Source organism: Cervus canadensis, chromosome 10 (genome assembly GCF_019320065.1).
Source record: "Cervus canadensis isolate Bull #8, Minnesota chromosome 10, ASM1932006v1, whole genome shotgun sequence".
NCBI lineage: Eukaryota > Metazoa > Chordata > Mammalia > Artiodactyla > Cervidae > Cervus > Cervus canadensis.
Window position 1 is genome coordinate 38,343,656 of NC_057395.1, and position 23,742 is coordinate 38,367,397.

General features: G+C 37.8%; 1 protein-coding gene across 4 annotated transcripts in view; it reads left to right on the forward strand.

The window, feature by feature from the left end:
- ODAD2 (outer dynein arm docking complex subunit 2) overlaps positions 1-23,742 on the forward strand; it is a 150,126-nt gene that overhangs the window by 10,736 nt on the left and 115,648 nt on the right. For 3 of the 4 annotated variants that reach the window (XM_043480163.1, XM_043480165.1, XM_043480164.1), the window contains exons 3-8: positions 615-772; positions 3,100-3,301; positions 3,916-4,022; positions 4,190-4,326; positions 7,063-7,179; positions 19,109-19,305. In XM_043480163.1, coding sequence (XP_043336098.1) covers positions 615-772; positions 3,100-3,301; positions 3,916-4,022; positions 4,190-4,326; positions 7,063-7,179; positions 19,109-19,305 — 918 coding nt within the window. The remainder of the gene's footprint in view (positions 1-614; positions 773-3,099; positions 3,302-3,915; positions 4,023-4,189; positions 4,327-7,062; positions 7,180-19,108; positions 19,306-23,742) is intronic. The other variant, XM_043480166.1, reaches the window with a different exon arrangement.

The window sequence follows — 23,742 nt, forward strand, 5'->3', positions numbered from 1 at the left end:
AATGACAACCTAAAAAAAGTTAAAATGGGAAAAAGACCAAGAGCTAACAATTTCTGATCAGGAAAAAGTCTAGTTAGAAAAACTTCTTGTTATCCTAAAGTAAACCAAATTAGGGGTTTGGAGGGGGGAAATAATCCACAGAGGGGATCTAGTTTGTCTTTTTTTCATAGCACTTTTTTTTTTTTTTGGCTCAGAAACAGAGTAGCCAAGAAAGTTCCTAACCACTAATTACTGTGGTGTAAAAATTTTATAAATAAAATAACATTGGAAATCCACAAAACATAAATGATTCCCACAGAACCAGTGATTTTAAAAGAGATGTCCAATGCATTATTGGAAAAACAAAACCCAAAACTGTGAATTTACATAGGTATTCAGGAGATTGCTTAAAAATTTTTTCCTGGATATATCATATTGCTAAAGAAGTTTGGGGATTTAAGGGCCTAAAAGTGGATGAAAGTGGGAAAATAGATGAGCTTCTGACAAGACCTATTTATATTCTCTGTATTTTATCATGAGACACGGAAATAATGTGTTGAGATGTCTTAAATTAACCTCTACTGGCCTTCAGGTAACCCTAAGCCTTCAAGAAAAATTTTTTTTTCATTTTTTAGTGGAACAACAGTCAAATCAGAAGAAGTTGATAAAAATGGAGAGCCTTTGCTATATCTCTCTGTACCACAAATTAAAATTAGGAGCTTTGGGCAGCTGTCACGTATGTTATACATTGCTAAAAGTATGAAGCTGAAGGAAGCACAAGCGTGTATTGAAGGTGATATTTATACTCCAGTCTGTGATTTGAACTTTCAGAAACATAATCTTGGGGGCTGGGGAGGGAGTCATTTGTTACAGTATCTTGAAAAAGTCCTCTAAGCTAAAAGGTAAAAAGTACTAAGTTCAGCTTCGTAAAAATGTCCTTAATTTTTCTTGGCTGAAATGTTATGCTCATATCAGCTTTCCACTTTAAATGAAAACCCTGATGCTTTACCATTAGTCAACTTCTAGATTTCTAATTTCTGTGTGTGGTTTAAAGCAAGCCTTCTTAGCTTCTGGAAAGACCTGAGGCCTTTAAGGTTCATGTCAGGGAAAGAGACAGATGTCCAGGGCCAGCGTTAGGAGCCATCCTCTTGCATCCTGCTGTACCAGATAGTGATCAGTTTCCTTTAAAATGAATGTAGCCTCTTCCTTTAGCAGACAACCCATAATAATCTCACTTCCCATTTGTCTCAGCCCAAATACACAGCTTTCTGTGAATTGTTACTTTCATTCAGCGGGAAATATTTTCCCTCTTCACTAAAGTTATAGAATGTTCTTCTTATTGCCTAATCATCTGACATGCAAAACAGAATGTGATTGCCTGCTATAACTGCGCTTTAAATATTTCTTATGAGTAGAAATACCTAATAGTAGGTAATTATGTCCTGTGTGTACTTTGCTTCTTTGTGATCATGTGACGTGTAGTTCCCAGGCATAATGTACATGGGTTCTGTCTCTCATCATTCTTTGCCACTATCTGTGTCTGTGAGATGGAAAGTTGGTCATTTTATATTCTTTTGATTTTTTGAAAGATGTGAACCTTAGGACAGCAGCCTCTTTTTATGTCTTCTCTACTCTTCCTATACATCAGAGCTACTTTTCTGAAGAGGGATGGTATCTTGAGAATAAAACTGAATTTCAGTAAGAGTTAATTGAGGGCACAGCCCATTCATTAAATTCAACTTAATGTGTAAACTTAAATCCACAAAGTGTTATATACCCAATCCGGCTAAATATGCAACCTTTGCTGCATTTTGCCCTTTCTGTAAGAGTTCTAGGTAAAGCTCTTAGTTTTAGGTCCAAATTGTATAGTTCCTGACAATTTGGAAGTCAGCTCATGTCTTTCCCCAGAATTCACCTGGTATTTCTCTTCATAATCTTTAGAGATGACAGTTGTAAGGTGATGAGTGGAGATGCTCACTAAGTGCTTGGCCCCTGGGTCTCCTTCTCGTGATGCCCGCGCCCTACCCCATGCAGGTTTTTCTAACAGCCCCCAGCCTCTCCTGCCAACAGTTCATTTGCTGTGGGAAAGTTAAAAACCATGCCATCTTCTCTTCATGTCCATCAGGTCATGCTTTCTAAATTAGTCCCATGAGCATTCCCCCTCAATCCAAATGCATATGTATTTTCATCTGGCTTGCGTTTCTCCTTCCTAAACATGGTTTTGCCCATTTCTCCCTCATTTTCAACCGTATAGTTTTTTGAAAGTGTTAGTGGCTTAATCATGTCCAACTTTTTGTGACTCCATGTACTGTAGCCCGCCAGGCTCCTCTGTCCATGGGATTCTCCAGGCAAGAATACTGGAGTGGGTTTCCTTTCCCTTCTCCAGGTGATCTTCCCAACCCAGGGATCGAACCTGGGTCTCCTGCATTGCAGGCAGACAGACTGTTTACTATCTGAGCCACCAGGGAAGCCCCATTTTGACCTTTATTAAATTCTGTTTTCAACATCTCTAGATTCAACTTTCAGCCTTGGTTATGAGTTGGGATTTAAAATTTTCACTGTAATTTTAGCATTTATGTAAATACTTGTTATATTTGTTTTCCCAGTTAACATCTAAGGACACTGGAAATATAAGCAGTTCAAACAGGTGGAAATGATTGGCAGTAGATTTGTAGACTGAGAAAAACATGCTAGTTTGGAGAGAAAACATTTGTGAATACTGTTCACTGATACCACACACAGACACACACGGTTCTAGTGATCATTTTTCTAAGGAGGCCAGTATTTCTCTATCTTCAAATCTGGATGCATTAATTGAATGCCTATTCTGAATAAGGCCCCAGAGTCAACTTAAAAAGAAACAGACCTCTTGGCTTCTGGCCTATTAGGGTGATGACATATATATATGATATTATAGCACAAGGTGAACATCTCAAGAGGAGTAAGAAAGTTTCTAAGTGCACTAGAATCTGAGAAATAGAGATTAATTCAAATTGGGTCAGTCAGAGAAAGCTTAATGAAATAAACGTGTTTGAGTGGGCTCCAAAGGATTTAATATTCTATATGACTCTAGTAATAGACAACAAGAAGATAATTTTCAAAATTTACTTTTTTGGTCAGCAAACAGAAATCCAGTAGCAAAGATCTTGGGCTTGGATTATAATTTAATAAATGAAAAAAATGGAAACTCATTTGTATCTAGTGTTCTTGACAAAATGAACAAAGATGATGATCCTGAAAGTGAGATTAAGATGAAGATTGCCTTGCAACTCAAGCAGCTGGATCTGCACTTACTCAATCATTCTCTGAAACACATTTCCTTGTGAGTCTTTTTTTTTTTTTAAGAAATCTCTGAAAATTGGTTCTAAAAAGTACTTTTAGAACTTTAGGGGAAAACACAAGAAAAATAATGCTTAGAAGTGTTTGCTATTGATTTAACATTACATTATTTGGAATAAAATTTTAGTTCTTGCATGAATATTTCTAGTTCCAAATGTAAAATTTTCAGCTAAAACATTCTAGTAGAATTTCATCTAGTTCTGAAGCCATTATGTGGCTTTTTATCCCCAAAGTCTCTTAAATCATTAGATAAAGCTTTAAATTATCATACACTTATCATGTAGAGTTTGTAAGATTTAAAACTTGTTCATCTTTCTAGTCTTTTCTAGTACTTTGATAGTTTCATTAAGAAATGAAGTGACTGTTTCAATGAGTGTATTTAAGTGTTACATTCAACATTCTCAGCATTAAATGCAAATCACTAATTCTTTAATGTCTGGCAAAGTTATGAGATTGTAACATGGTTAAAATTCACTACAATTTTGTTGATGTATAACTTAACTGATATTTTAATTACAAAAACTATATAATAGAATGTTTTCATGTTGTTTTCTGTGGATTCTCTTTTAAAATGAATTTCTTAAACATTTATTTCAGAGAAATACGATTAAATTCAGGGACTGTGAAGAATGACATAGAGCTGCTTAAACAGTTCTCAGGAAAGGGAGAACAGACAGTCTTGGAATCTATCGAGTACACCTCAGGTTCATGTTACATTCTATTTATCTTCATAATTACATTTTCAAAATGCTTCAATAGCTAAATATTTAAGAAACAAAAACTTGAAGTATCAATCCTATTTTTTGAAGCCAAGCTATGTTGCAAGTTGAGGTTAAGAAGCTCCTTTTACTTGTGTGATAATTGGTTTCAGATTATGAATTTTCAAATGGATGTCGAGCCCCACCTTGGAGACAGATTCAAGGCGAAATTTGTTACGTGCTGGTGAAACCTCATGATGCTGAAATTTTGTGCATTACTTGCAGCAAAGAAGGAGTGTTTTTAAATGGTGTAAGTAATTTTTTTTTTAAACCAGTATTGACTTTGGTCCTGAGGTTCATCTGTAAGTGCCGGCATGTCTCCAGGATTGAACCCCAAAACCAGGCAATTGAAGGATTGTCCTGTAGGATTCAAGCAGATCCCCTTGCTGTGTTTGCTGCTTCAGTGGCCCCTACAGGTCCTCAAGTCAGCATTCTAAGAAGTGACCTTCAGAGTGACCCATTCTGCTATCTAAAACCTCTTTAACATGATCAGTTTGCTGATTAATGATACAAGTATTAGAGGGGAAAAATCTAAGTCAAAAAAGGAGCTCCAAGGTAATACAAAAGCCATAACTGGCTTCTGTCCTCAGTGCTGACGGGACCAACAAAAGAGAGGAGGGGGTCCACAGGGGAAAGGCTCCCGCAGAGGGGACCCTGCTACCCAGGGAGGGGCTTCCAGGCTGTGCTGGGACCTCAGCATCTCAGGACAGCGCCTGCACGGAACTGGGACTTACACCTCTGAAGAGTGGGCCCTGCTTGCATTTGGTGGTGGTCCCTTAGATGCTCAGAGGGTCCCCACAGAGCTGGGGCTCACACGTCTGCAGAACAGGCACCTCCAGGCAGTGCTGGTCCCCTCGGAGCCCAGGTATCTCCCTGAAACCAGCTGGGGCCCCTGAAGAGAGGGTGCTGCCCAGTTAGCGACTGGCATCTCAGGGGCTGAGTAGGATTTGACAGAGCCGAGTCTCTGAGCAGGGGCCCCAGCAGCTGTTGGTGGTGTTTCTGAGGGATCCTGATGAGCCTGGTTCTGGGCCTCTGGGAGAAGCCCCCAGAAACTAGAACCAACTGTTGCTACTGGAAGCAACTGCCACTGTGGGGTGAGGGGCCGTTGCTGGGTGACTGAGAGGATGTAGGAGGGAGCAAGTCCCTCCTGCCTCGTCCAGCCTCCCCGGCGACCTCTCCCCTCTTGCTGACGGAAATTCAGCCAGCCTGGCAATGGAGAAACAGCTCTACAGACTTTGGCCCAAGTGTCAGCAGAGTGTGGGGTGGGTGGCCCTCCACCTGAGGGAGGTGGCACATGGCCTTCTGAATCTTCTGGATTAAACCCTGGATGTTGAGGCCCACACCTACTTACTGAACTTGGCTGGAAGGAACCGCTCAGCTTTCTTCTCTGCAAAGCCCTGCCCTCGCTGTCTTCATGTAAACTTGGGACTCACAGCAAAATTCTGCAGGGAGGATCCAACTCCCTAACGGGGACCCAGCCTTCCCAGAGGACTGTTTGGAGAGTGCTCATGCCTCGGCCTGGGTGGGCATCGAGATGCGGGGCCGTGTCCTTAGTGGCAGGAGGCACGTCTGCTAACCTGCCTTTCGGTGCTCATCTTGTCCGTGTGACCCTGGGCTTGTTCCTGCACAGACAACCTAAATGTGATTTTGCTTTCAGTTTGTTTTTATTAATAGAAAAGCAGAATATCCAATTGGAAAATAAGAGATTGAGAAAAAAAGAGGAATGCTTTTCTTTGGCCTTCCAGAGTGGGGTGAGGAGCCTTTGCTTCTATAAAAGGCTGTTGATGCACATACAACGTGGTTTGATATGGAAATATCCGGGTGTTCCTCAGCTTAATAAATGGAAGACAAGGAACTGAAGCTGTTCAGTAATCACAAGGAAATGTATTAAACACTACAGTTTATATGTATAACTATGTTATATATGTGTGTATATATATATACACACACACACACACACAGGGGGCTTCCCCTGATGGCTCAGTCAGTAAAAAAATCCCCCTGCAATGCAGCAGATGTGGATTCCATCTCTAGGTTGGGAAGATCCCCTGGAGGCGGGAATGGCACTCCTCCTCCAGGGGACATGACAAAGAGTCAGACATGACTGAGCAACTAACACTTTCACTTTTCATATATATCTGTGTGTACGTGTGTGTATGTATACATACATGGTGGTGTGCAACTCTTTGCGACCCCGTGGACTGAAGCCCACCAGGCTCCTCTGTCCACAGAATTCTCCAGGCAAGAATACTGGGGTGGTTGCCTTTCCCTCCTCCACGGGATCTTCCTGACCCAAGGAATTGAACTCAGGTCTCCTGCATTGCTGTCTGAGCCACCTGAGAAGTTACATATATATACACACACGCAGTTTTATACACACACAGACACAGTTATATATATAACACACTACAGTATATGTGTGTGTGTGTGTGTATACATATGCACACACACATATATGGTATAGGAACAGGAAAGGAAAGAGACAAGACAGACAGACAGAGGCCAAGGGAAGGGGGACAGATGGACATGGAGGTCAGACCCCTGGTAAAAGAACCTATAGCAATCATGCTCCACACAGAATAAGAGCAGGGTGTGACCAACAGAAACATAGGCTTTTGTGTGGTGACATTCTCACCTCAGAGGCCTTTATGACTTCGTCAGTCTTATGAAGTCGTAATGCATTTTCACAGGACAGAAGAGCAGAGAGGAGGGGCTTTCAGGTCTCTGCTGTAGCAGCGAGCCCTGTGTGTCTAGGAGGTCCTGTGTGTCTAGCAGGCCCTTGGTAAAGGCTTGCTGAAGGAGTAAATAGATAAATGAATTTACATTACATTAAGAGGGAAGGGTTTGCCTGCACATTTCATGTGTAAAGACAAGCACATGGATCCTCTAGAGAAGAAAACATTACTTGTGGTTGGGTTGTGATTTATTGATCAGGTTCTTATGTTGCTAGTCCATTAATTACAGCACCAAACTTTTTCTTCCAAAGGGCAAAACAGATGATGAAGGGCAAATTAATTATGAGAGAAAAGGAGAAATTTATAAAGACCTTGTCACACTTTTAAAAGAAAAATCAGCAATATTTTCAGAAAATATGTCTAAACAGGTAAGTTTTACAGTCTCTTTTGAACTTTTATAGCATCATAATTTTTGGCTGCAACTTTCTGTAGCATAAAAACTGGAGACTAATGCTGCCTTGTTTTGGACAGTACTTTCAATTATTGGAGTGTTTTCCACAATATAATATAAAGTAATACATGTTGTAAATGTAGCAATTTAAGAATGTTTCTGGTTTTCTTTAGATGACAGGAATGATATTTCAAAGTGCTTTCTAAATAGGACTTTTTCATTTTCTGTTTTGAATTAATTACACTGAGAACAGAGGACTCAGTCCTGGTAATGAAGCCTACATGTTTTGATTTCATCCTTTCCGGGACTCCTGTGATTACTGCCTAGTTGGAGTGCCTTGATAAGTGTGTCAACTACATGTGCATAAGAACAGGGTTTTTGTCTCCCATGGTTTGTAAAATAGTGCTGCTAAACAAAGAAATCAGTCAGTGTGATATTTTGTGAAATAAAATTTTGGTTGAAGCTGATGTAGGTAGAAAACAAAATTCTAAGAATACTAATATGATCCACTTATGCTCTGGGCTGATTCTCAGGCTGATGGCAACTCTATAGACCCCCCACAAGAGCACATTGATCAGGTTCATAGTCTTTCTGATGCAGCTGCTTCTGCTGTTTCCTTGCCAGACTGTTGTCATTCAGCCTAGCGTGGCTCCTTGTCATCATTTCATGAATTCTTTTTGTTTCCTGGTCTTTGATCACGTTTCCTGGACCCCAGTTTTCCATTGTTGTTGTTATTATCATAAAACACATATATACATAAAATAGAAAATGTGCAGTGTTAACCATTTTAAGTGTACCATCCAGTGGCATGAAGTACATTCACAAAGCTGTGCAACTGTTGCTACTATTTCCAAATCATCTTCGTCATCTGAAACTAAGCCATAACTCCATTAAGCAGTAACCCTTCCTTCCTTCTCCCCCCTAGCTCTTGGTAAACTCTAATCTACTTTCTGTGTCTATGCATTTACATATTCTACGTATTTCATATAAGTGGAATCACATGATGTTTGTCCTTTTGTGTTTGGCATATTTCACATACCGTAATGTTTTCAAGGTTCATCGGTGATGTGCCTTTATCTGAATGTCATTCCTTTTTATGGCTGGATGGCATTCCATTTATGTATGTACCAAATTTTGTTTCTCTGTTCATCTTTTGATGGACACTGGGTTTTCCACCTTTGGTTATTGTGAAAAATACTATGATTATTGGTGTACAAGTATCTCTTTGAGTCCCTGTTTTCAGTTCTTTTGGGTGTACACATCAGGGTTGATCTTCTGGCTTATATGGTAATTATATTTAACTTTTAGAGGAACCGCCAAGCTGTTTTCACATCAGCTGAATCATTTTACATTCCCAATAGCAGTGTATGAAGATTCTAGCTTCTTTACATCCTCACCAATGCCTGATATTTTCTGTGTGTTTGTGTTTACTATAGATATCCCAGTAAGTGTGAACATGGTGTATCCCATTGTTGTTTTGATTTGCATTTCCCTAATAGTGATGTTGAGCATATTTTCATGTGCTTATTAGTGATTTGTATATCTTCTTTGAAGAAATGTCTATTCAAATCCTTTGTCCATTTTATAAAATTAAATTGTCTCATTTTTGAGCTAGAGTTCTTTATATATTGTGGATATTAATTCTTTATTAGAAGGTTTGCAAATGTTTTCCCCTTTTCTGTGAGTTATCTTTTTACTCATCTTGATAGTGCCCTTTGGTATACAAACATTTAAAATTTTGATTAAGTCTAATTTATATTTTTTCTTTTGTTACTTGTGCTTTTGGTATCATATTTAAGGAACCATTGCTAAATCTGTCATAATTAAGATTTGCCCTTAACTTTTTGACCTTCCTACAATTTTTCATTTCAGTTTTCTCAAGTTTAGGTCTTTGATTTGTCTGGAGTTAGGTTTTGTGTATAGTGTTAGAGTCCACCTACACTCCTTTGCACATGGATGTTTGGTTTTCCCAGCACCATTTGTTTCAGAGGTTATTCTTCCCCCACCGAATGGTCTTGTCATCCTCATTAAAAATCAATTAACTAGTAAATTTCAAGGTTTATTTTTGGGCTCTCAATCCATTCCCATTGGTCTATATGTGTATCTGTATACCAGTATCATACTGTTGACTACCATAGCTTTCTGTTAGTTTTGAAATCAGGAAGTATGAATCCTCAAACTTTGTCCTTGTTTTTTCAAGACCGTTTTGGTTATTTGGGGTCCCTTGACTTTCTGTGTGAATTTTAGTCTTGGTTTTACTATTTCTGAGAAAAACATGGAGATTTTGATAGGGATTGTTTTGACTCTGTAGATTGCTTTGTATAGTATTGTCATCTTAATAATATTATCTTTTAACCCACGAATGTGGAATGTTTTCCCACTTGTTTATGTCTTCTTTAACTTCTTTCAGCAGTATTTTGTAGTTTTCATGTACAAGTCTTTTGTCTTTTTAGTTAAATTTATTCCTAAGTATTTTATTCTCTTTGATGCTATTGCAAATAGAGTTGTTTTCTTAATTTCCTTTTTGATTGTCCACTGCTAGCATATAGAAATACAACTGATATTTGAGTGTTAAAATCAGAAGTAATTTTTGAATGTGAAATTCAAAATCGAATCCAGCTAATGTGCCAAATTTATTTAATTCAGTTTCTTTTGAATCTTTAGGTTTTTCTACACATAAGATCATGTCATCTGTGAACAGAGATAGTTTACATTTTCTTTTCCAATTTGGATGTTTTAAATTTCTTTTTCTTACCAAATTCCATGGCTAGAACTCTCAGAACTATGCTAAATAGAATTGGCGAAAGTAAATTCCTTGTCTTACTCCTGATCTTAGGGGAAATGCTTTCAGGCTTTTGCTATTGAATGTGATGTTAGTTGTGGGCTTTCCATATATGGCCTTTATTGTCTCATCAGTTTTCTTTTTCTTGGTGTACCCCATCATTTTGGTAGTGCTTCCTGAGTAAAAGAGGCACATAGGAGGAGAAAAATTGAGGGTTAGCATGTTTGAAAATATCTTTATTCTTCTCTCTTAGCTGTTGTTTCTATAATGACAGTTTCAAAATAATTTTTTTCTTAGAATTTTAAAGGCACTTTCCTATGTGACCTGTTTGTTTTGGCTTTTCCCATATAATGAGCCTTTAGGATTTTCTCTTATCCCTGATGTTCTGTAATTTTCATGATGATATGGTTGGTGCTGGTTTCTGTTTGTTTTTCATTAATGATGACATATGTCTTTTAGAACTGGAAAATATTTTTGTATTACATCTTTAATCATTTTTTCCCTCTATGTTCTCTTTGTGAGATTCTAGTTGGATTTTGGGGCCTCTGAGATTGATCTTCTGATTTTCTTTTCTCTCATACACCCCACCCCACTTTCTAGAAATACCTTTACTTTGTCTTCCAAACATTGTGTAAATCTTTAAAATTTAAGCTTTCATATTTTTAATGTTTTGTTTTGGGTGTATATATATTTTTTCAGACCATATTCTTTCATTTCTCTTGGGTAAAACATAGGACTGAAATGGCAAGGTTATGTGGTGGTTATATGTTTAACTTTTTAAACAATTGGTAAAGTGCTTGCCAAAGTGATTGCAACATTTTCCATCCACTCTGTGCACCAGACTGACAGCTGAGCCGCATACTTGTCAATGAGTGATACTGTCAGTCCTCTATTTTAGACCTTCTAATAGGTGTGTACCGGTAGCTCACTGAATTTTAATTTGCACTTCTTGAATGCATCTTCTTATATGCTTATTGAATGTGATTCATATATCTTAAGTGGTAAAGTTTATATTCAGATCTTTTGCCCTTTTATTGTGTTTTTTTAAAATTTCTTATTACTTGGTTGTGAGATATATACCTACCTACCTACATACATACACACATAAATATAAGCTTATATTTTCTTTCAGAGATAGGATTCATAAAATACTTCCTCCCAGGTGGTGGCTTGTCATTTCATTCTCCAAAAAGTCTTTCAAAGAACAAATGTCCTCAATTTTGATGAAGTCCAACTTACTAATTTTTTAGAGTGTTGTATCTAATTCAAGCTTCACCAAATCCAGTGTCACAAAGATTCTCTCCAGTGTTTTTTTTCTAAAAGTTTTTAAATGTTAGGTTTTATATCTTGGCGTATGATCCAGTTTAATGTATTTTTTGTACATGCTGTGAGGTATCGATCAGAGTTCGTTTTTTTCTTCTGCATACAGACACCTAATTGTTCCAGCATCATTTGTTGAAAAAGAATTGTCCTTTCTTTGCCCAGTTGTCCATTTGCATGGGTGTATTTCTTTCTTTTTTTTTTTTTTATTTTTATTTATTTATTTATTTTTTTGGTCATACATTGATATGAATCAGCCATAGATTTACACGTATTCCCCATCCCGATCCCCCCTCCCACCTCCCTCTCCACCCGATTCCTCTGGGTCTTCCCAGTGCACCAGGCCCGAGCATTTGTCTCATGCATCCCACCTGGGCTGGTGATCTGTTTCACCATAAATAGTATACATGCTGTTCTTTTGAAATATCCCACCCTATGGGTGTATTTCTATTCCATTGATCTGTTTATTTTTATATCAGAGCCATGCTGTCTTGGTTACTGTAGTCAGTCAGTCTCGGGTCAGGTGTTGTCAATCCTCCAATGTTGCTGTTCTTGAGTTCCCAGCTGTTACATATCTTCTGCATGTCCATTCGAATTTTATAGTCAGCTTGTCAGTTTTTTCATAAAAACCCCGAAGGAATTATGAATGATACTGTATTGAATCTATAGATCAATTTAAGACCCGATGTCTTAACAATATTGGGGTTTCCAGGTCATGGAACTCATTGTTTCTCCCTGTTTATTTAATGTTACTCAGCATGTCTCCTCATCTTATTCAGTTTCTCTCAGCACTGTTTTGTAACTTACAACACACGTCTTACACATCTTTTGTGAAACATCTGTAAATATTTCCTATTTCAGGGCTATTGTTAAACAATAGTTTTAAGGTTTCAATTTCTGGTTATTTGTTGCTACTATATAAAATACACTTTTGTATATTGATTTCATATCCTGAAACCTTGCTAAAGTCACTTAATAGTTTTGTCTGGTTTGTAGATTCGGAGGGGTTTTCTACATAGATGATCGTGTTGTCTCTGAATAAAGATCATTTTACCGCTTCCTTTCCAATTTCGATCATTATATTTCTTTTTCTGTCCTTAATGCACTAGCTGGAACCTCCAGTACAGAACTAAGTAGACATGGTTTCTTTGTTCCTTGTGGTAAAGGGAAAACGTTCAGTTTCTAATTATTGTCACCAGTCAGCTTTTCATAGATGAAATTTATAAGGTTGAGGAAGTTCCCCTCTATCAAAGTTGTTGAGAACTTTATTAGGATTGGATGTTGGATTTTATCAAATGATATTTCTGTACCTGTTGCATTAGTCATTTTATTTTATTTTAGTTTAACATGGTTAATTATATTGGTTTTTGAAAGAGAAGCCAGCCTTACATTTTTGGGACTAACTTCATTTGTGCAGGGTGTATTATCATTTTTATTTATTTATTTTAAAATTTTAATTTGCTAACATTTTATCAAGAAATTTTGCATCTGTCTAGGATTATCAGTGTGTAGATTTCTTTTCTTCAATATCTTTGTCTGTTTGGGATATCAGATTAATACTGGCCTTATAGAATGAGTTGGAAGATTTTATCTCCCATTCAGTTTTCTGGAAGAATGCTTAGAATTGGTGTCTGTCTTAACTGTTGTGTAGAATTCACCAGTGAAGCCATTTGGGCCTGGAGTGTTCACTGTGGGGAGGTTTCTAACTACAAATTCAATGTACTTACTAATTATAGGGCCTTGCAGGTTATGTTTCTTCTTGAGGGTGCTTGCTAGGTTGTCTTTAAAGGACTGTGTATCCCTTTTGTCTAAAGTTGTTGAACTGATTGGTATAAACTTGTTTATAATATTCTTCTGTTAACCTTTTAACAACTGTAGAAGCTGTAACTATTGTTACCTGTCTCGTGCCTGATATTAATCATTGTGTTTTATTTTTTTCTTGGTCCATCTGGCTAGAAGTCCATCATTTGACTCAATTCTCTCAAAAAGTCACTTTTGGTTTCATTTACTCTTCTCTAGCTTTTTTTAAAACCATACATTTATCTAGTCATACTTGCATTGAAAGGAATTTTGGTGATTTCAGGTATGACTAATATTAAGATAAAGAATTCTCTTCATTCTGCATTCATCTATAGAGAAGCTATTTGTCTTTTGGACACACATTCAGACATTTTGTCTCTCAGACACAGTGAGCACCTCTCTCGGGCATGGCAGTGGTTAGACGTTGGGAACACTCCACTTTGCTGCTCTCAGGAAAGCATTGACACTTCAGAGATGTGTCTGTTTTTATATCCTTCTGCCTGTTTTGAGTTTATATTGCTCTTCTTTTTCTAGTTTCTTAGGGTAACAGCTTAGAGTCTTGATTTGAGAGCTTTCTTCCTTTCTAGGTAAGTATTTAGTGCTATAAATTTTCTTTGGAGAACTTTCACCTACCTACCTGTCACACATTTTGGTGTTTTATTATCATCGTTTCCATTTTCATTCAGTTTTTGTATTTAAAAAAATTCCCTTAAGTCAACTATACCTCATAAATTTTTTTTCCCTTGAGGCTTTCTCTTTGACCCATGATTATTTAGAAGTTTGTTACTTAGATTTTCCCATTACTTGATTCATTATTAGTTTGATTCCACTGTATTCAGAGAACAAACTCTGAACAACTTTATAAATTTGGTTTTTGGTGTGGTTGAATTCTTCATATCCTTGCTGATTTTCTATCAGTTTTGAGAGGGATTTGAAATCCTCCAACTATAATGGTAGATTTGTCTGTTTCTCCTCTTCGTTCGGTTTTTGTATTTGCAGTTCTGTGTACACATTTAGGATTACATTTTCTTGATTGACTATTTTATCATTATGTCATGTCCCTTTCTGTCTTTGGTGATTTTTTTTTTTTGAAGGCTAATCTACTATTCATATAGGTACTCCTGCTTTCTTTTAACGAATGTTGCATGGTATATCTTTTCCCCTTCTTTTACTTTCAAGCTACCTATATCATTATATTTGAAGTGAGTTTCTTGTAAATAGCATAGAGTTGAGTCATTTTTAAAATTCACTTTCTGAAACTCTGTATATTGATGTATCATATCCATGGTGTGTTTAGATCATTTACTTAAAAAAACTATTTATTTTCATTCATTCTTTCATTTTTGGCTGTGATGGGTTTTTGTTGTTGAGCTCAGGCTTTCTCTAATTTCTGTGAGTAGGGGCTACTCTCTAGTTGCTGTGTGAGGGCTTCGCATTGCGGTGGTTTCCATTGTTGAACCCTAGAATGCTGGCTCAGTAGTTGTGGCACATGGGCTTAGTTGCTCTGCAGTATGTGGGATCTTCCTGGACCAGGAATTGAACCCATGTCCCCTGCATTGACAGGTGGATTCTTAACAACTGGATCACTAGAGAAGTCTGTAGATTATCTGCTTTTACTTATTGATATTAGGGCTTAAGTCTGCCAGCTTAGTTTTATTTTCTGTTTTTTCCTTCTGTTTTCTGTTTTGTTTATCTTTTTCTTTTTCCTGGTCTACTTTGGCTTACTTGAACATTTTTTGTAATACCATTTTGATTTTTCCATAGTATTTAAGTATATCTCTTTGTGTAGAGTTTTTGGTGGTGGTTGTAGATATTGTTGTACATAATTTGTCATAATATACTGGTTTAATATTTTACCACCTGAGTAAAGTATAGAAATCATGTCTCCCTTTAAGTCCCTATTCCCTCTCTTATTTGTATTTGTCTTTATTTCCTTCATATTGATAAACTGTATTAGACAATGTTATAATTTATGCTTCAACCATCAAACATTTAGAAAATTCAAGAGAGGATGAAAGTCTTTTGTGTTTACCCATGCTTTTTATTCTTTCTCTGATTCTTTCTTTCCTTTCTGGTGTTGCCAATTTCCTTATTTTATCATATCCTTCCTGTTTAAGAACTTCTTATTCTTTGGAGGTAGGTCTGTTGGTGACAGATTCTCTTTGTTTTCCTTTATTTGAGAACATATTGAATTCCCCTTTATTCCTAATGAATATTTCCACTATATATAGTATTCTGTGTTGACTGCTCTTTATTTTCAGCACTTGGAAAATGTTTCCAGTCTTTCTGGCTTCCATGTTTTCTAGTGAGAAATCTGCTCTTATTTTAATTGTTTCTGTCTTATAGGTAAAATATTTTTTCTCTCTCATTGCTGTTAATTTTCCTTGACTTTGGTTTTATGGAGTTAGATTATTATATCTCTTGATAGGATTTTCTTTGGGTTTATTCTGTTTAGGGTTTGCTCAACTTTTTGAATCTTAGATTTATGTCTTTTTCCAAGTTTGGGAAAGCTTCTGACATTCTTAGAATGCATTTTCAGCCTGACCTCCTTTCTCCTCTCCTTCTGGTGCTCTAATAACATGAATGTTGGATTTTTTTTTTCTATTGTCCCACAGATCTTGAGGCTCTGTTTATTTTTTTTTCCAATGTATTTTCTCATTGTGGTTCAAACTGGGTAATTTCTATTGTTTGTCCTCATCTCTCTTCTCCATCCTGTTGCCAAACTATCCAGGGAGTTATTTCGGTTTGTAAATTTAAATTTCAAAATTTCTATTTGGTTCTTGTTTATATCATCTATTTATTTGCTGAGACTTTTAATTTTTCATTTGTTTCAAGTCTTATTATTGATTGTTGAAGCATTTTTATGATGGCTACTTTAAAATCTTACTCCAACATCTGTTTCAGATTATTCCATCTATTTTATCTTCGTATAAGCATCAATTATTCATTGTCCTTTCTCATTTAGGTTGTGACATTTCCTTGTTCTTGGTATGATGAGTGATTTTTTTGAAACTGTATCTTGGACATTTTTGGATTATATTAAGAAACTTCGGATTTTATGGAAGTCTTTTGTTTTAGCAGGATTTCTCTAAGTGTAGGTCTCATGGTGCTAGGTCTAGGGTACTGCAAAGTGCATGTAAAAATCCAAGTTCCTTGCTTGGACTCCATTGAGAACCTGGTAGTATAGGGTGCCTCAACACCACTGGGCAGTGAGTGGGAGTTTGGTCTTGCTACTGAGTCTCTGCTTACATTCACCTGGCCAGGAGGACATGCTTCCCATGGGGCCTCAACTTACACCATGGGAAGTGAGTCCATTACTGCTTGGAGGTGGTGATTTTACTGCATCTCTTCAGATGATCACATAATTTTTCTTCTTTAGTCTGTTGATATGGTCATTGATTTTTGAATTTTGAACTAATATTGAATCCCAGGATAATTCTGACTTGGTCATGATGTCTTACCCTGTTTAACATTGCTAAACATAGTATGATAATATTTTACTGAGGATTTTTGTAGCTATAGTCATGAAGGATATGGGTTAGTAGTTATCTTTTAATGTCTTTGTCTGGTTTTTGTATCTGGGTAATGTGGCCTCAAATGAATTTGGAAGTATTCACTACTTTCTTCTTTCTGGAATTCTTCATATAGATTGAGTCTTATTTCTTTGTTAATGTTTGGTAGAGTTTACCAAGGAAACCATCTTTACTTGAAGGTTTCTTTGTTGAAAGGGTTTATGTTGAGAATTTTATTTCCTTAATAGATACAGAAATATTCATATTTCTTTCTCTTGCTGAGCATTGGTGGTTCATGGCTTTCAATGAATTTGTACATTTTGTCTAACTGATCTAAAGTATTGATATCAAATGCTATGCCACTATTATCTTCTGGTGTCTAGAGGATCTGCTTTCTTGGAGGATCCCTTTTTCATGCCTAATATTGGTCATTTATATCTTCTCTTTTTTCTTAACTCATCTGGAAAGAAGTGATCAATTTTATTGGTCTTTTCGAAGAACAATTATTTGTTTCATTGATTTTCTTTATTGTTTTCTTTCTATTTTATTTTATTTCTGCTCTTATAATTTTATTCCTTCTGCTCTCTTTAAGCTTAATTTACTCTTATTTAATTTCTTAAGTTGGAAGCTTAGGAATTTGAGACCTTTATTTTTTAATATGAAATTTTATGCTATGAGTTTCTTTATCAGCACCATATGAACTGTCTCCCAGAGACTCTGATATGTTTTCATGCAAATCAATATAGCTGAAGATTTCCCACATATCTTTTTTACGAGTTTCTAGCTTATGTCCATTTTATTAAGAGAAAGTGTTTTATATCATTACGGTTCTTTTAAATTTGCGGATGTTTGTTTTATGGCTTAAAATTTGGTCAGTTTGGTAAATTTTTCCTTGTGCTTTTGAGAAGAATGTGTATTCTACTGCTGTGTGTGGTGTGTTCATAAATGTCAGTTACACGCAGGTGGTTGATAACTTTCCTCAGGTTTTTTATATTCTTATTAAGTTTTGCTTTGCTCATTTTGTTGATTTCTGAGAGGGGAGTTTTGAAGTTTCCTAATTGTGGATTTATCTGTTTTTCCTGTTCTATTTCTGCTTCGTGTCTTTTGAAATTCTATTGTGAACATAATTAGAATTGGGTGGTAATTGGCTCTGTCATTATGTGTCTTTCTCTTTACCTCTGATAATATTATTTGTTTTGAAGCCCCTTTTTGTCCGATGTTAATTTAGGCATTTCTGCTTTGATTATTGGTTTCATAGAATGTTTTTCTTCAGCCTTTTACTTATAATGTATTTATATATTTATATATAAAGTGGTTTCTTTTAGACTACAAATAGTTAGGTTTTCCTTTTACATCCAATCTGATGATTTCTTTTAATTGAAGTCTTTAAATCACTTTCATTTAAAGTGCCTACTGATAGAGTTAAATTAAATTTACTATTTTGCTATTTGCTTTTATTTGTGTCATTTATTCTTTGTCTCCTTTTTTTCTTCCCCTTTTGGATTAATTGAACTTTTAGAAATTATTCCATTTTGTTTATGCTATTAGTTCATCAGTTATGCTACTTTTAAAAAGTATCTCACTTGGGTATATATGTCTCTAATTTATAGAGTGTGCCTTTGAACAATATTATACAGTTTTGCCACTAGTCCAAGAACCTTGCAAGTGGCTTCAAGTGCCACTCCCAGTCCTTTGTACTGTTGTAGTCATGCATTTTACTTTGACATGCTAGTAACCCCTCACCACAAAGAGTCTTTTATATTTATTTTTATCATTTCAGCATTATTTTATCTAGATCCATGTTCTGTCTGGTATGAGATTCCTTTTGACTGAAGAGCTCCATGAACAATCTTTATCCTAGGTCTTTCTGACAGTGAATTCTCTCAGCTTTTCTTCATCTGTGAATGTCTATTTTATTCTTATTTTCAAAAGATTTTTTTTCCTCTGTATAGAATTTTGAGTTGAGAGGATGTGAATTTTTTTCCTTTTCATCACCTTAACTGTATCCCTCCCTTGTCTTCTGGATTGCATTGTCTCTGATGAGAAGTCTCTTTTAATTGTTATGTTTCTTCCTCTATCTATAAAGTGTCTTTAATTTCTGGCTACCTTCAAGATGGTCTCTTTATCCAGTAATTTGGTCTCAGCAATTTGACTAAGATGCATCTCAGCCTTTATAGGGTTTGAGTATAATTTTTTTCAGGTGGTGGTAAGGGGCGAGTCAGTCCAGCCCTGCTGCAGTATCTGTGTGGGCTGCATAAGAGCTGTGAGTTTAGGATCATCCCATTACTGTCAGCCTAACTCCAGTAGAGGGCTTAGTCTTGAAGTTGCCCAGATTCAATTTGTGTTGCTAAGCAACACAAGTTAGAGCATCTTGAAACATCTTCAATTTATCACCAGGGTGGTGAATTTTCAGTTAGCATGAGCTAATTCAGAAATGGTATCATTATAAAAATATGCTCTTTTCTTTCTTTTTTTTTTTTTATTTATTGAAGGAAGTTAAATTCAGTGAACAACTACAAAAGGATCAGCCTAACAAGGCACCTAAGGAGGAAGTGGCCGTTACACATAAAACTAGTATTACTTCCCGCAGGAGTGCACAGGAGAAGAACCGAATTAATCTGGGAAGGAGTCAACTGACCAAGAGATTAGAGCCAAGTTTAAACTGGAGGACCAGTGTCAGTTCCAAAGAGTAGGTAGATATTAACATAATGGGTTTTCTGATACATACTTCCCTACCACATGTTTATCTAACTTTTCACATCACTTTATTTCATTGGAGGAAAATACAGAGTATTTACATACACCTCCTTCCAAAGTAATTACAGGTTGGTTCCCTTTTCCCCTCTTCATGTTTCAAGCAGAAAGATTTGACATCAAACTGGGTTTGTGTACAGAGGACCACAGAAGGAAAGCACAATTCACTTTCATGTGCTTGGTGAGTCAGGGCAGATAACACATGAAAATGATGATAAAACACATGGAGGAATCTCATGGGGGAATGTAAACATTGTGGTAGGGACCTGATTAAGTAAGTGTTAAATTATGTGATTAAATATAAAATCAGGAGGCGGTCCTAAAATGCCGGCGGGATAGGAAAGTGGTCTCCCGACCCACAAATTCATTGAAAGATCATTTGAACACTGAGCAAATTCCACAAAACAACTTCTGAATGCTGGCAGAGGACATCAGGCACCCAGAAAGGCAGCCCATTGTCTTGAAAAGCAGGTAGGACAAGATGTAAAAGATAAAAAGAGAGACAAAAGAGTTAGGGACTGAGACCGGTCCCAGGGAGGGAGTCGTGAAGGAGAAGTGTCCAAACACCAGGAAACCCTCTTACCGGCGGGTCTGTGGGGAGTTTTAGAATCTCAGAGGGCAACATAACTGGGAGGAAAAAATAAATAAATAAAACCCACAGATTACGCACCTAACCACAACTCCCAGCAGAGAAGTAGCCCAGACGCTCGCATCTGCCACCAGCAAGTGGGGGGACGGGGCGGGGGGGGCTGAACAAGGAGGTGTGGGCTGCATTGCTTAGGTTAAGCAACGGGCCTGAATGCCCTGAGGGCAATCTGAGGGAGCTAACATGAGATAGCAACCCAAACTGTGGGATAGCCAGAGAGGAAAAAAAAAAAAGCAAGCGAGACAGAACTTTCCCGTGAAAAGCTCTAACCTAAGGAACTGCCGGGCCACTCACAGAACAAAGGACTGAGTGAATACCAGAGGAGAGTTAGCCGACTGTGGACCAGCCCATCTCCCACCGGAGGCAGAGAGGCAGGCAGGCGGCAGCCAGAGCCAGCAAGGGGCAATCTTGGCCCCAGAGATGGCATTCTCTACCAAACTGCGAGCAGGCTTCCAGTTGCTAACCAAGTCTTCCTGGGATCCTGGATGGTTGACATCCACCAGGAGGGTTGCAGCCAGAGATCAGCTTCCTAGAGGAGACACACGGCACACCTGAGACAGCACTCGCGTTGCGCACCCAGGAAACCAAGCGACTGGGACGAGGGAGGAGATAAGATGCACCGCCCAGCTGGGAAGAGTGCACTCTCCAACCACCTGGTCACTGCTCGGACCTGGGAAGGGCACAAAACGCAGGCCCAACTGAGTCTGTGCTTTTGTGAAGTACCCGAGAACCTGAACCTGAGTGGCTTAGACCTGGGAAGTGCATGCAACCCAGGGCCCGCTTTAGACAGTTCCCCTGCAGAGCAACCTGGAGCTTGAGCAGTGTAAACTGGGAAGGCACACATGTTGTGAATGAGGGTAAACCCAGTGTGGCCCAGACACTGCGAGCGCTCCCTACACACGCCAATGATATTTGTCTGCAGTGTTCCTGCCTCCCCACAGCACAACTGAACAAGTGATCCTAAATAAATGACCACCTTCGCCCCCTTGTGTCAGGGTGGAAGTTAGATACTGAAGAGACTTGCAAACAGAGGAAGCCAAAATAAACAGGGAAGAGACAGGTGTAACAGATTAAAACCCTGTAGTTAGCATCTACTACATTGGAAGGGGCCTGTAGACCTCGAGAAGAAGTATAAGCTGGAACAAGGAACTATCTGAAACTGAACTGACCCCATACTGCCCACAACAGCTCTAGAGAAATTCCTAGATATATTTTACTATTATCATTTTAAGTTAAAAAAATTTATTTTTAAGCCCCTTATTACTTTAATTTTCATTTTTATAAGCTATTACCTTGACAAAAAAAGACCCTATTTTTAAAGCAAATTTCATATATATTTTTTATAATTCTTGTGATTTTCTTTTTTTTTTTTTTAATATTGTATTTTTGAGAGTCTAACCACTACTCTAGATTTTTAATCTTTGTTTTTTTGGTGTTTGTAATCAATTTTGTACCTTTAAGAATCCAATCTTCAGTACCCATTTTTACTTAGGTGTGTAACTACTGGCTTGATTGCCCTCTCCCCCTGACTCGCCTTTTTCTCCCCCAGGTCACCTCTATCTCCTCCCTCCCCCTTCTCCACACCCAATGCTGTGAATCTCTGGGTATTCCGGGCTGTGGAGAACACTTAGGGAACTGATTTCTGGCTAGATCTGTCTCACTCCTTTTGATGCCCCCTCTTCTCCTACTGGTCACCTCTATCTCCTTTCTCCCTCTTCTCTTCTTTGTGTTACTCTGTGAACCTCTCTGGGTGTTCCAGCCTGTGGAGAGCACATAGGGAATTGATTATTGGCTACATTGCTCTCTCCCCTTTTGATTCCCCCTCTTCTCCTCCTGGTCACCTCTATCTCACTCCTCCCTCTTCTCTTCTGTATGTAACTCTCCGAACCTCTCTGGGTGTCCCTCACCGTGGAGAATCTTTTCTCCATTAACTTAGATGTTTTATCATCGGTGCAGCATGGGTGGAGAAGTCTTGAGGCTACTTAAGAATAAGACTGAAAACCAGAGGCAGGAAGCTTAAACCCCAAACTTGAGAACACCAGAAAACTGACTGAAAGGAACATTAATTGACAAGAGCTCATCCAAAAGCCAAGCTCCACCCAAGAGCCAACAAGTTCCAGAGCAAGACATACCATGCTAATTCTCCAGCAATGCAGGAACATAGCCCTGAGCATTAATATACAGGCTGCCCAAAGTGACACCAAACCCACAGACACTTCAAAACCTAATGCTGGACACTTCATTGCACTCCAGAGAGAAGAGATCCAGCTCCACCCACAAGAACACTGATGCAAGCTTCCCTAACCAGGAAACCTTGACAAGCCACTCGTCCAACCCCACCCACAGGGAGGAACCTCCACAATAAAGAGGAACCACAAACTTCTAGCATACAGAAAGGCCACCCCAAACACAGCAATCTAACAAGATGAAAAGGCAGAGAAATATTCAGCAGGTAAAGAAACATGATAAATGCCCCACAAACCAAACAAAAGAGGAGGAGATAGGGAGTCTACCTGAAAAAGAATTCCAAATAATGATAGTAAAAATGATCCAAAATCTTGAAAACAAAATGGAGTTACAGATAGTCTGGAGACAAGAATTGAGAAGATGCAAGAAATGTTTAACAAGGACCTAGAAGAAATTAAAGAGTCAGTCAATAATGAAAAATGCAATAACTGAGATCAAAAACACTCTAGAGGGAACCAACAGTAGAATAACTGAGGCAGAAGATACGATAAGTGAGGTGTAAGAAAGAATGGTGGAAATAAATGAAGCAGAGAGGCAAAAAGAAGAAAAGAATTAAAAGAAATGAGGACAAACTCAGAGACCTCTGGGACAATGTCAAATGCCCCAATATTCGAATCATAGGAATCCCAGAAGACGAAGACAAAAAGAAAGGCCATGAGAAAATACTTGAGGAGATAATAGTTGAAAACTTCCCTAAAATGGGGAAGGAAATAGCCACCCAAGTCCAAGAAACCCAGAGAGTCCTGAACAGGATAAACCCAAGGTGAAACACTAGAAGACACATTTTAATAAAATTAGCAAAGGTCAAACACAAAGAACAAATGTTAAAAGCAGCAAGGGGAAAACAACAAATAACCCACAAGGGGATCCCTGTAAGAATAACAGCTGATATTTCAATAGAAACTTTTCAGGCCAGAAGGGAATGTCAGGACATACTTAAAGTGATGAAAGAGAAAAACCTACAAACCAGATTATTGAACCCAGCAAGGATCTCATTCAAACATGAAGGAGAAATCAAAAGCTTTGCAGACAAGCAAAAGCTGAGAGAATTCAGTACCACCAAACCAGCTCTTCAACAAATGCTAAAGGGTCTTCTCTAGATAGGAAACACAGAAAAGGTTTATAAGCTCGACCCCAAAACAACAAAGTAAATGGTAATGGGGTCATACCAATAATTACCTTAAATGTAAATGGGTTGAATGCCCCAACCAAAAGACAAAGACTGGCTGAATGGATACAAAAACAAGACCCCTATATATGCTGCCTACAAGAGACCCACCTCAAAACAAGGGACACATACAGACTGAAAGTGAAGGGCTGGAAAAAGATATTTCACACAAATGGAGACCAAAAGAAAGCAGGAGTAGCAGTACTCATATCAGATAAAATAAACTTTGAAATAAAGGCTGTGAAGAGAGACAAAGAAGGACACTACATAATGATCAAAGGGTCAATCCAAGAAGAAGATAAAACAATTAT